The sequence below is a fragment of the Acyrthosiphon pisum genome, chromosome A3, assembly GCF_005508785.2.
Source record: "Acyrthosiphon pisum isolate AL4f chromosome A3, pea_aphid_22Mar2018_4r6ur, whole genome shotgun sequence".
In the NCBI taxonomy this organism is placed as follows: Eukaryota; Metazoa; Arthropoda; class Insecta; order Hemiptera; family Aphididae; genus Acyrthosiphon; species Acyrthosiphon pisum.
In genome coordinates this window covers 10,679,656-10,694,676 of record NC_042496.1, presented here as the reverse complement: position 1 = coordinate 10,694,676, position 15,021 = coordinate 10,679,656, and the positions used below count along the sequence as shown (strand labels likewise).

General features: G+C 28.9%; 1 protein-coding gene across 2 annotated transcripts; it reads right to left on the bottom strand.

Moving 5' to 3' along the window:
* Positions 1-3,994: 3,994 nt before the first annotated feature.
* Positions 3,995-10,396, bottom strand: LOC100574670. 2 transcript variants are annotated; one of them, XM_003243319.4, is made up of 5 exons: positions 9,677-10,396; positions 6,365-7,289; positions 5,320-5,452; positions 4,249-4,325; positions 3,995-4,179 (listed from the first exon to the last, which is right to left on the bottom strand). In XM_003243319.4, the coding sequence occupies exons 1-5, from the start codon at positions 9,845-9,847 to the stop codon at positions 4,085-4,087; spliced, it is 1,401 nt and encodes a 466-aa protein (XP_003243367.1). In that variant the 5' UTR covers positions 9,848-10,396; the 3' UTR covers positions 3,995-4,084. The 2 variants fall into 2 exon arrangements, with proteins under 2 accessions (XP_003243367.1, XP_016658532.1); XM_016803043.2 differs by having other exon boundaries at positions 3,995-4,176.
* Between the last annotated feature and the right edge of the window lie 4,625 nt (positions 10,397-15,021).

Below are 15,021 nucleotides of genomic sequence, written 5' to 3'. Positions count from 1 at the left end.
ATAGAAAATTATATATCTATATTTTATTATTTTATTACTAATTTCAAATTTGCATGTCTACATATTTTATCTCTAAGCGACATTATATTACAACATAGTGTGTCAGGTGTCATCTATTAGAATAGACACGAATACTCTATGGAGTATATCTGAATCAAGTTCGGTAGTATTATAATGTATTATGTGAGAAATAATTGTGCCATATCTTTTGTTAAGTAAATATATTTATACACAATATACGCTATAGTGTATATTGTATACTAGATATTTCACTGTTTCAGTGAATGTCAGTATAATATAATATTATGCAAATTACATCAAATAATGGGTTTGGATGTGTACGCTGTTGGAACTTGGGAGTTCTAGTTTCAATTTGGAGAATAGAGAATTATTTAAATACTATAGAATTTTCGTTATCAAATATTTGAATTACACACTCAAAAAATAGGCATTATTAAGGTTTTGTAGTTTTTAACGTTTTTGTATGCAGTATTGTTTTTGCACTGATATTGCTCTTCGACTGTTTACAGAGAGGATAATATAATATGACATTTTATAAAAGTTGTTCAATAATATTATTCATTCGGTTCATATAAGTTGAGCCAAAGTTGGACTTTTGTCAATTACATTGGACAATAGAAGGGGTTATGGGATACTGGTGGACTAAGTTCTTACCATAATGTAAAGAGTGAAAGTAAAGTTTAATGGTTTTTCTTAGCTCAGATCAAGTTTAAATTAAATAACTATAAAATAAAATATATAGTATTATTTTTCATTTAGAAAACAATTGATTCTGCAGTAATTAAAATTCACAGATTCATCAATTTAAAATTATTTGTCGTTTGTTGGATATTATTAGAATTTATCGCAATTCATGTATTTGTTTAATTTTGTAAGCAGAGATTACCCTAAAGTTATTCTAGCTATGTTTGTATTATATTAAAATCTGATAGTATCTACTGGTTGCTAGAATATTAAAAAAATCCAATATTTACATATTAATGTAACATATTGGTATAATATGGAACAACGGGTATCAACTACAGGGTATTATACATAAGTACATAACAATATACATAATATATGTTTCACTTAGGAAATATATTTATGATTTTTTACTGACATAGGTCTATCAATGTTACTTTTAGAAAATGTATACTATCAATTCCCTCCAAATTCTCAACATGATGCCATTATGTACCCCCATAAAATTAAGATTTATATGTAAAATTCTAAAAATCTCAGATGTCGAAGCCTTATTATAACTGAATAATTAATATAAAAAAAATACATGTTTCATAAAGGTATACCTATATTGAGTTTTAAAAAACAAAATCCTATTAATAATGAGTAATGTCTATCATTTTTATTTGTTGTAAATGAAACAAGAAAGAAAAACTCAGATGATTTTGTCTTGTATTCGGTTTTCTAAGGTATAACATGGTAAATTTTAAGTTAAGAAAAATACGTTTTACTATGTTATTTTTAATATTAGAGTGAAATAGTGAATTGACCAATTTATTGTCAAATTCGAATGTAAGAATATTATCCATATATCTAACCAGGTCTTATGTAGAAATCCAAGCGTAAGTTATTTTTTGAATATTTATCATAAATATACGTATAGTTTATTATTAGAAAAAATGAACTTAATTGTTACATTTCAGTACATATTTTTCGCTGGATTCTTTTCATCCAAAAATGGAAAATTGAATTTGAAATGTAGAAGATATTTTAAATGTATTTAATAGACAAAAACATTAATGATATAAATTGATATTCCCTCAGATTACATTTATCAAACAGTTTTGATTGGAAGAACATTTTAATTTCACACAAATTAATTGAAATTAATTATTAATTAAAAATATAATTTATTTAGATTTTAACAGAATTAAAATATTAAATACAAATAGGTATGCATACGCCTTATTTGTATTTTAAAATTTTCAATTTGCCATAAGCAGTAATTATTATTATTCATGAATAATTATTGTATAAAACAAAGTAGGTACGTAGGTATGTATTATTTAACATATTTTTATATCGTCGTCCTAAATCGCAAAGGTCGTAACTCCATTTTTTTTGGATTTTAGGATTATTAGTGATTAAAATCAAGAAAAAAAAACGGTATTTTCCTGTTATACGAGACTACGGCTGTTATCGCGACTACCTCCCAAGACTATCTCTGTTATCACAACTACCTTATTTTTCTTGCCCTCTTTGATATATTTTTTTAATAATATGTATTGTGGGGATGGCCAGAATGATATAAAGAAAAAACTTAAATACTTAGAAAATATTCGTAATGTATTTTATACGGTACACGCCAAAGTGGAAAACAATAAAATAATAATCATAATACAAAATGGTAAATCACAAATAAAATATTTTTATTTTTATTTATTTTTAATAGAAATTTACAATCAGAAACCTTAGGCACAATAGGTAAATGTGATACAGAATATACATAAAAGGTATCAAAACAAATTAATATTAAATAATTTATGTATTGTGGGGATGGCCACATTCAAATTATATATAAAAAAATTGAATTAAGATAAAAATTAAATACATAATAATTATTCATAATGTACCAAATTTGCCGTGGCAAACACCAATCACAAAAATTAATAATATACGTAATAATAGATACATAATAAATATAATCACAGTTTATGGATATCGTTCAGCTATAATATCAGCTAAGATAGGTAGTCGCGATAATAGCCGTGGTCTCGTATAACAGGAAAGTACCAAAAAAACACATCGTTTGATAAGGCCGTTTTTGAAATTGTATAATTTTATCCTCCATGAAATTGATGGTTAGAAATCGTTGTATATCCGATTTTAGACCTAAAAAAGTCGTATCTCCATATTATCATTGTAAAAATGATGGAGATCCGACTTTTGCGAATTATGGAATTAGACCGACGAAATATGATCGAAGCGTTTAATATGTCCTCTGAAAAATTTGTAATTTTGGACATACGCCCTTTGCGATTTAGGCCAACGATATTAAGATTACGTAAGTTTTTGAACACTTTATATCAAATATATTCATAGATATAAGTTGTATATAAATTATAATACTTCACAAAAAAGCAATTTATCAATGGATTTATACGACATCTATTTTAATTATTTATCAAATAATAGAAAAATATGTTTTCTTACACTTATTCATATGACCATAATAATAAACATTTTGATTTTTCTTCTCACAATTAAATGTGTTAAAAATTATTATTCTATATAATAGATATCAAAGTAGTAATTGAGTGTATATTTTCTCATAGTGATTTAATTATTGTATTAAAGTTACATTTAAAAGTGTCTATGTCAATAATATTATTATATCCTTAATGTATACCTATCAGTTATGAATAAATATAATAGTATATAAAACATATAGGTATTAATGATTAACCTAACCAAATATTTACACAGATCTTAAGTGTGGCTGTACTCTCTCCGTCGGATTAGCATGTCATCTTCAAAAATAAAAATACTAAGTGTATTTAATACGAAGGCCACTGAAATGGTATAAAAATGTTCTCTGTCACTTTTGTTCGGCGATTGTCGCTCACAAGTCCTACTCACCACTGGATATAGATCAGTTGGTGCAATGATTCGAAAGATTTATATATTATTTTAGAAGAAAATTTTAATTGAATGATAGTTCATACTATCATAATATAATTAAATTTGATATACCTACTTGATATTAGTATTATTTTTTAATTTATATGTATTTTCAGTAATACGCTGATTACACGAGATTGAACAACTTCAATGTTTTTTTGAATTGATTGTCCCAATAGTAATTCAGGAGTTAATATAGAGAATGATAATATTATAGTTATTTTTTTCTCATAAAATATATTGTTCAAACAATTTTGTATTCGGATCTTATAAATAACTTATAAATAATTATTATAATAAACGAAATAGTTTTTTAATATCTATTTTTGGTTTATAAAAACTACACAGACTTATAATAATAGTTTATAAATTAAAATAATTTTTGTATTAATTATGTGTACCTAATGCAATTATTTTAGTTCAAGTCTTAAGTTTTGCACTATTGTGTTTTTGATATATTTGCTATATTTTTTGATTCCGACGAATATTCATCTTCAAATAGTTTTTTATCTTCGTCGTTTTCTCCTTTGTCTACTAGAAAAATCATAATAGTTATTTTATAAATTTAAAAAAAAAATTGAAATATTATACGATTTTTTTTACCTTGTAATGGTTTATGCGTTGTCAAATGAATAATTGGCTTATGATCATCTTGTTCTTCGTACTTTACGTTTTTAGAACTAAAAAAAAAAATAATATACTTTGTTATTATTTAGATTTTTAATTCCAATGACATAATTGTATAATCGTAATTATATATCATGTTAATGGCACCAATGGGCAGGGATGGCAGAAAAAAAGATTTGATTTTTTTATGTCTAAACCAAAGGTATGATTAAATCAAATAGGTAGGTAGCTGATTTTTACTGGTACACTTTTCACCAAATGCAATGCCAAAATAATTTTTTTTATAAATATTGAGTAAAAAAATATTTTCAAGGCAAATATTCCACCCTTTGACATTTTCAGATATAGTATAAAAATAGATATATAATCAATAGGTACCCAACTTCCTAACCGTTGATTATACTGAAATACAAGACTTTCAAAATTACTATTTATCCTACAGTTTTTGAATTTATTAGATTCTGAGCGGAGATTCTTAGTGGTTTTACAATGGTGTTTATTTTATTTTATTTTATTATTTTTTGTTCTGTATACAAAATGTGTACTAGAAGGAGTGCTTTAATTTCAACATATAGTATCTTATTTTTTAGCAAATTGGATCAAGATGGTACTTTAAAGAGGTCATTTTTAGATTTTCTCAATAGTTATTTAATGCCATGGGAAAAACCACAGACAAATTACAAAAAAACCACTAACAATGAGATTTTAATTTTTAATGCTTTGTTTAACCACCATAGAAACGAATAAAAATAAAAATAAAAATAACGATTTCAGTTATTTTGTCGTTATTCATAATATTAATTCAACTTACAGGCTATAATAAAACATAATAACAATATAAAATATCTAGACTGACAAACCATCTCCGCTTAGAATCGTTTTTCATGTACAATGATATGATATCATTGAATTCAAATTTAATAAAATCCATTATACAGTAACCCACTTGTAACGTACGGTACAGCAGAGCGATATCCACTTACCAGCTTTTATTCATATTGTTTTCAATATTATTAATGTGATATTATTATATATTGTAACACTTACATTCTACGTCCACCTTCACTGAATTTCGGAAATAAGTTTAAACTAAACAATAATTTATCTGAATCTGAGTGCAGAACATTATTTTTTAACGAAGTAATCATCTCAGAATGACGTTCTTCATCTTCTTCTTCAGCTAAATCAAATCAATATATATTAGTACACTTAAAACCATTATTTAATTCGTCAGTATTAATTATTGATTAAATTAATGGTTTATTGGTTCTAAAACAATAAATGTTCATTGTTCATAAGCTAATTATTTTTCATCAATTTTGAAATTATTTGCTCAATACAATATACCTACATAAAATATTTAATAACATTTTCTATTTCCAAGGTAAAATGTCAAATGGTAGAAAATGAGATGTCCTAGAAGCTAGAATATATATTTCAATTTGATGGAAACAGTTTAATAAAATGCTTCAGTTTAGTTATGTTATGTTTTTAATTTGCATATCTTATAGCACTGGTTCCCAACCTATGGTCCGTGGACCACCGGTGGTTCGCGAGACATCGTGAGGTGGTCCGCGAGCCATACCTATAAAATTTAAAAATATTTCATTTTTCCTTTGGGGCGTGATTTAAAATTTGTAACTGTTTTTTCTCGACTTCCAACGAAGAAGGTAGTAACTCATTGGTGATTCCGACGGCGTTTATTTATAAATTTATATTACATAATAATAAAAAAAAAAAAAAAAAAAAAAGTCTTCCTAGTTTTTGTAAAATTGATGTGGTCCGTGACCTAAAAAATATTGTCGAGGTGGTCCATGGTGGTAAAAAGGTTGGGAACCACTGTCTTATAGAAATATATTATGTTATTATTTATGACTATTAAATTATAATAATCATTATTTTCATTATTTAAAAAAAAATAGTATCCTTTTTTATAATATTGTAATTATAATTTAAGTTCAAATTATTATAAGAAAATAATAAATTTCATGTGGTAAATTTCTACTAAACTATATTTCAAATAATATTGTCTATAAATCTAAAAAAATAGTTATATTATTTTGGGCAATATAAATAATTTTAAACTACTAACCTTGTTCATTTTCGTGTTCGCTATCCGATAATGGATAGATGTCTAACATTACGCTTATTGGTTTCTTTTTTCTTTTATTTTTAACTTTTTTCGGTTTTGGAGAGTCTGGTACAGGATAACCGTCGTTAAAAGGTGGACGGAATATTACGCCGGTATGTGACGGTACACTAGCTGATCCTTCTTGTAGTGTAAGGTCTAAAGGAATGTCATTCTCGAAGTCCATCGAATAACGGGCATCGAGGTCAGGTGGCTTCATAAAGTCATCCGGGAACGACATGATAGGTGGTGTCAAGAATACTGGCGGACCAAATTTGTTGCGGAATCTTCTCAAATTGGCACTTGGCGTATTTACATCCGGGAGGAATCTGTTGACTTCTTCCGCCGGTCGGATAGGATAGTACCGATGAGGTTTGGATTCTTGTGCTATCATGTATTCCGGAATGTTTGCCTTATGAGGGGCCCCAGTCACATACTTCATTACGTCCAAGATGCTTTTTGGCGGGAACGGCGCTCGATAAGCCGCCAATTGTGGAAAGTCCGATCTCCGATTGAACCCGTATATAGAATCGGTATATTCGAGCTTACTATTTTTATTTAAATCAGTTCTCCAATAATTTGAATCGTAGGATAAATACTCCGGATGTTGGGATGCCAGCTGCGGATACAAACGCATGTGCCTACCGTTTCCTAATTTACCGTCGTCAAACCTCTTGGTGATATCTACGTCATCCGCCAAAGCACGTGCCGTGTAGTTTTCGGCATTTTGCACACCTAGAACTGAGGTCAGTAATCCATCTGTTGGACGGTTAACCATTTGAGTAGTCATTGTATTTCTTTCTTTTACATATTTTGCGTAATTAACTATTGGTCCAGTAGACGCACCTTGAGTTGTTGGAACTGTATAATCATAGAACGAGAAGTACAGCTAAAAAACAACATTTATCATATTAATTTAAAAATTAAACTTTTAAATTATATTATAAACGAATATTCTCCAATAAGATATAATTTATATGAAATGTAGGTAATTGGTATTAATAAATTAATCTTAACAAAAATTAAAAATTTTTAGTAATTTGTCATAGATCATACACTTGCATATAGAAGTCAGTTATGCACATATCGTAATTTTGAAAGACGCATTTTCAGAACTGGAGTTACTCCGAATATTTTACTATACAAGATTATACTGACGCAAACACGCAATAGCAGCTTTAATATATAAATTAAATGTATATTATTTTTTAGTTTTATTTTGAAACTAATAATTTCTCCTAATATTAAGGCACCCTTTTATCTTTTGATAATTATTATTACTATTTTTAAGAAGTACTTAAAACAAACACACTTTCAACTAATTTTTCAGAAATTTTAGCGTAATCTATTATTATTTTTAGGGGAACGATGCACGGGACACTTCATCATTCTGCAATTTTATAAAAATGCAGTAGATATCATCATAATTTGTCTTTTATTCCCTAAGTATATTCCATAACCGTGGATCAATAAATTATAATAATTAATACCTATGTAAAATAATATAATAACTTGCATTTTTTATTTTTTTAAATTGAGTCCATACGGCTCAATAACTTTTAAGAAGTGATGGAGTCGCACTTTTTTTAAATTAAACTGCAGAGTCCTCCTACTTTGATTTTGCCAAGTCAACCCTGCTTAAAAGGTATTCCGTAATTTTATGTTCAGATAAAATATCTTCTCTTTTTCCACGTACACACACTCATACAAATAATATATAACTTAAAAATACGCATAGAAATTCACTTTCGTTTTCACTATACGTATTTTACATTATGCGATACAATAATACTTGTTGATTTGTGGTGTAATTAACGCGATACAATCCGAATTAATAGTTAGGTATATCTATTATTATGATTCCCGTCTACAAAGCGGAAAATAAGTTCGGTGCTGCGTACATTGGTGTTTATTGGTGTATATTGATGTGATGTGAGATAACGAACTGTAATTATTTTATTCTTAATTTAAAGTTTTGATTTCGGTTTTCTAAAATTGATGAAAAAACCATACGCTTTCGCGGTGAAAACAAGAGTGCGTGTCCGACAAATTACTCAGACAAACTAAATAAAATAAAAATGTTGTGAACTCTAAACGTAGTTTGATATAATTACCACCGAAAGTATACCTATCTGATTATAATTATCATATCCGCACGCGGTTTCGGTGACCATAATGTTTACGGCTCGATTAGTACGCACTATTCGTGTAACTACTTGTAAACGTATCAAAAACTTACTGTGAAATTATAACAGTTCACTGCTAAACAAGATGTGTTCATTAATAATGTAAGGTAGGTACCATATATTTTTTGAAACCATCATCAATCTCAGAGGAGCTCCTTTTTAAACGTTCTCAATTTAAAAATGGCTCTTAATAACCTTAAGTGCTTAATAAAGTAATTTTATTTTAGGAATTATATTCTTTCTTAGTTGAAACGGATGCAAATATAAAATAAAATATTATTTTAACGGCTTAGTTTCTATGAAGTTTTTAAACATATTATTATTCTTATAGAACTGTAATATGTGTTGTTAGTACTTTCAGCCCGGGATTCGCGACAAACTGTAAGCTTATGTAAATTTGTAGCATCTAATTTGATTGATCAAAATTATGAGATTCAATACTGGCATTCACATAATCCTTCTACACAGTTACTTTTAATAATGTGCAAGGAACAGGATTTTATAAATTTTATTACACTCAGTGAGTTTAATTACATCAGGCAAATAATCAATAGATGGTTTTGGATAATATTCATTAACCATTTCTATCCCAATAATTGGTGTTTAAAGATTTATCATTTAAAGATTCATATTCTTGAGCGTGAAACATATACTTATTGATGTTTTGTTTGTATTTGAAAACGACTCATAACGCTATAAAATGGTAGTGCGATAAGACTGAAATTGAATATGCATATACGTGTGCGGGTGTGCCATTACAAAAACCAAGTAGAGTACCTACTCATTATTCTAAACGTTCTGACATCATAAAATCCTTAAAAACTAAAATTAAATAATTACTGATCTTTTATATAAGTACCTGTCACATAAATCTGTTTCAAAAATTTAGTTTCGAATCGAGAATAAGGGTAATTGCATGAAATGCTCAATTTTTTTCTTATTAGTTATCATTTATAGCATAGTGGTAGGCCATAGGCATAGTTTAAACCAATACATAGGTGTACTTAATATTATATCGTTATATCTTGCTTGTCACATACATTTATAACTTACATCATATAATAATATGTAGGATTGTTGAATTACTTACCACTACAGCGGCCGCAGCGATCAGGGATAGTACCAGAAGACATCCGGTGGCCTTGTCAGTGGTGCGCAGGCGTTTTCCGTCGGACGGCTCCTTGTAGATACCAAACTCGGATGCTTCGATGGTGGACTTCCTGTCGGGTGGCCATTTGGCCTCCAGCTTGACCGCGTCCATGCGATCGGTGGGTCCGTTGTTTTATACGGTGCTTTTGATCGTCAATGACATATGCGTGCTGTACAGCTCACACCGAAAGATTACAGTGACTGGAAAACCGTGTCTTATCCAACGAAACTCTCTGAGTAACACGCGCATTGGCTAGCCGCTCTGTTAATTTTCCCCGCTGCACTGCAGAGCTCACCTGCACACATACTTGCCCAGCGTACCACGTCGTCGTCTTCTTCGTCGTTTTACCGCTCCCTTTCACCCCCACCATGACACCGTAAAGTTATAATACGTACACTTAGCATACCTACATCTGCTACCCGTCGTCGCAGAGGTAGGTACAGTGGCGAGGTAAAGTGTTTAAAACTTTAAATACTTCAGGCTAACGATTTTTAGGAGTACTCTCCCGCCAATATATAGTTATATCAGGAGTCTTCCACCCGGAACTGCAATGTCTTTATTTAAGGCTCACGAACTCATTTTAAGCATAGCATCTATTTTTTTTTTATTAAATTTTCAAATAATTTCATATATGTTTTTATTACAAATGCGACCTGCAAGATTTTTAAAAAGTAATTAGTGGCCCACAAAAATTATGAAGATACTCATTCCTTATATAAATATATATACATAATATAATCTATTAATCTTATACGTTATATTATAGGTACCTATTTTTATAAATTGTTTATCACATATGCGTTAAATTTATATTTGTTTCGCCTTATTTTACATTCGGTTGTTACCTATGAAATTATAGCAACTATAGTAATTACTAATTATTATTATATTACTTGAACTTTAATTATAAAGCTATTCACACAATTAATATAACATCATAGTGTTATGAATTCACACAATCGGACCTATATATCCATCCGATAAAAAAATCAGGCAGTCACTACAAAATACGTGTGGTTACCACGTCACTGTATTTGGTATCTGGTAGGGTAGGTCACTAATATATAATATTACTCATTAAGTTATTATTGTGTGATGGGTGATATGAGTCAAGTCGGCGATCACCATATGGTACTATATGGTAGGTACATATGGAAGTAAGAACGGTATGTTATGGTACATTTCAAACCGATGTTCGATCATAGGCACGCGATGCACGAAAGCGATTTATTTGGTGAAAAATGAAATTTGTTTGACTTTGCACTTGGTATAAGCTCTACATTAGATTATTTACCCTTTTCGCTCCATGTATATTTTTATAAACCGTGCGAGAATAAAAATTGCATATAAGTTATACATTTATTCGACATTACAATCGACAGTCTATAGAATAACAGTTTCCCCATGGTCTCATTTTGTGAATAACTTTGCATAAATTTTGGTGAGCACATCAAGTGCCATCAAAACTAATACTCCATTTGGGGCTTATGAGTACAGTCGTTCAGATCACGATCGGGCGTCGTGCTTGGCACAATACATACTGCTTCACCGATGGTGGTTTTTAGGGGATGACTTTATGGTGGAAAAAGATCGACGATTAAATAATATACAAGTGTCATGAGATTGTTCAATATTATAATATTATTTAGAGAATAGACTCGTTGCACGGGAAATCGAAAACAGCGACGAAATGATAGTCACACGACTCACACCAGAACTCGTCGTTGTCGTAGAACATGTACCTACGCCTCGACCGTAACGAGCCACATGTCAGAATGTCAGATGATATTATTATGATCCATTGAATTGCATACAATCATTACAATGATACCTATACAATGACGTTTTTAAATAGAATATTCGAAATTAGGTTGGCTTTTAAATAATAACTGTTCAAAATCGTTTTACATTTTTTCCGAGACTTCATGGATTATAGAATATGTATTGCATTTTGTTATAACTGGCCTGTTCATACATATTTAATAAGTGGGGCCCAAGCGATATGTTATATCTTCTCGCCACCACCTGGAACTTTTTTGAGAGGGCTTTATATCGTTGGAAAATAGTTGGTTGGAACGTAAAACTTCGGAAAACAATTTTCCTGAATTTTATTTACTCGGAACCGTATGCGTTTTGAAATTAAAACAGTAAATATAATTTTGGAAAAATATTTAATTGAAATGTATTTTGTTGGAATGATATAAGTTCAGAAACATATTTTGCTGCAAATATCGTATTTCTTTGGAACCGTAACCCAACGAAATATTTTCCATGAAAATAAGTTTCTTAGAAAATATATGATTCCGACAAAACATTAACAAGTATGTTATGGTTCCATCGACATATTATGTTTCCAAAACAATATTATCCATAAAAATACGTTTCCGATTGAATTCGTTTCGGACATAATATTTTAATATCTCAAGTGGATTACGATTCCAAAGAAATATGACTCAATAAAAATTCAGTTTCAGCAATATGACGTGTTTTCAGTGGTGTATTTTTCAGATTCTTTTTAATCCAAACCAATAATTTTCCAACTTAATATGTGGGGCGCAACCTAACTTAACCTTTAGTCGTTAATTATTAGTGTTTGAGTAGTTGTACGCGGGTTGCGGGGTCGTCTACGCACGCGCTGCAGGTGCTCACATGTCAACGGCACTGCTAGAAAGAGAAATTAAGAGTACCTAATCAAAACACGCTTTAGTCAAAACTCTCATACCTAGTAGAGCGATCAGATTACAATAACTTATTTTTTGGTTTGATAGAACTAGGGAAACTTTCTACGTGGCACTTTGCACTTCGATTCTTGATTACCTACCTACGTTGCGAAAAACAAATGTGAATAAAAAAAAAAAATTAAAAGCTGATTTATTTTTGCAAATAGATTTATTTTAAGACTGTTGAAAAATAACGGGAAACTAAAATCACTACCCACGTAAATACGATTTTGAAAATCTTTTTAATAGGTCATATCGTTATAATAATATGTTTGAAAATGATAGTGGTACATAATATTATATTGTATTCTAAATATAATTCTTGATTAATTGTATATATATATTAAGTATACTGCAGTAGGTTAATGGAGTTTTAATAGCATCTATCGTTAAAAAAATGTAAAAGCAATCATTGGCTAGATTACCATAGAATTGTACGGTTGTATCGTTCCTCTGTCAGAAAAAGCAACGGGTTGGTCGGTACTCGGTAATGTTAAAGTGAATTTATTCGATGCCCTCAATAATACAATATAAAACATCATACTTAAGGAATTTCACTTGCAGTGTTTATGAGAAAAATTATTAGCGAAATTTGAGTAATTAATGGAAGTAAATAGATAGATACGTTTGTTCAATCAAACACTCCTTAATAATAATTATTCGCGAACACAAATAATAATAACCAGTAATTTAGTTATGGTTGTTACATTAATTGGTTTCAACCCCCCGTAATGTGTGTTGTTATATAAGTATATTATTACAATGTAACAATGTTGTAATGTGAAGTTCAGACCATATATATACATATATATATATATACATATATATATATGTATAATATGAAGCATATAACATCGTACGTATTTTTTCGTGTAAATATATAATATACGAGTACCAACTTACACGATAATACGTTATAATAATGCGACTATACGCTTTCTGGTTACTTGAGTCATGATATTTGAACTTATCTGTTAGTTACATGCTTATTGCTTATTACATTTTTTCTTGTTACGAGAGCGAAGAGTGTATAGGTAAAATATAAAATGAAACAATGTCTATTTCACAAACAGAAAAATCCTTATTATAGTTATTAATTATGATTTGCATTTAAAGCGAAAAATATAAATATAAATAGAATATTATTTAAATCAAAGGCTCTTTGGTGTTGTTTTGATTGGATTCAAATTTGAATTAATGGAGAGTAAAAACGAAATAATTTTACATAATATGTGCATCGCACGATCTATCAAATATGAAATAACATGAGATAATATTATGTTTGAAAGTTAATCATATGATCCATAAATAAGTTTATTATAACACAGTCCTAGGGTTACAAAAAAATAAAAATAAATGACATGTTTTTAGTATTGTATTTCTAAGGTTTGACACATTCAGTTTACAGTGTACCACAGTGGCAACTGACAACTGACAACTGACAACAATAAACGGAAGGGCCATTATATTGTAGGTATAGGTAATTTGTTATTGTGGACATCGGACATTGAACAATAATATACACAATTACTTATAGGAAACTATTGTACCCATACTAAAAATAAAATCGAAAATGAATAATTATTGGTAGCTAGGTACCTTTATAATATTATAATATGTTCATAACTTAATTATATAAGAATTAAGAACATAAATATAAATGCTGACTTCATTAAATAAATCGTGTATCTTGTTTTTTTGTACTTGGTAAATAATTTGTCATATAAATGTTAATCGTCTTAAAGTGTATTAAATTGTAAATGTTATCTTGGTATTAGGTTTGGTCAATGTAGAAGTTAAAATAATATTTCTTGTATTAATATTTTATAGTTTTGTGTAAATTGTGTATACTGTAGATATTATACGATGGTGAATATAAGTATTAAAATATTATACAACATAATAAATTATATCAGGTGTTGAATAAGTATATGAGTTAGGTACATCTAGAGAAACCTGAATATATGTAATTATATTAGGTAAACTCCATGTTACGATGCTTCTATTATTTTTATTATTCCTTCAAACACACGTTTTCAACTCGATTCAAGTGAAAACAGAGGTATAGATAGATGTATATTTACACATCTTATATTGTGAAAGATGTTCGATTTTGTACGACATTTTGTAATCGCTAAACTTTAAATATTAAAACTCGAATCATAGGTAGGTATACTGTAAGTTGTTACTTTATCAATTTATACATATTCTTGATGATTTTTAAATTTTTGGTTATCATCGGAGCAATAATTGTCAGTATTTAATAATTTGGATTTATGTATGTATATAAAATGTACACTTAGAATATTATTTTATATTCTTATATAAGTTATTATATTTACTTAATACCTACTATGAAGTTATTACTTATTACGTTTTATAACTTAACCAACAACTGTAGTAAGCAATAAATTGAAGCACTAAGTACCTAGTAATCATGATCGTAGGTACTTCAATAACTATTTATTTTATAAATGTATGGTGTATCACTCATATTAAATCTGAATATCATAGCCTGTTAATAGATTTTTTTTTTAATATTACTCAGGAGAAAATTAAGTGCAT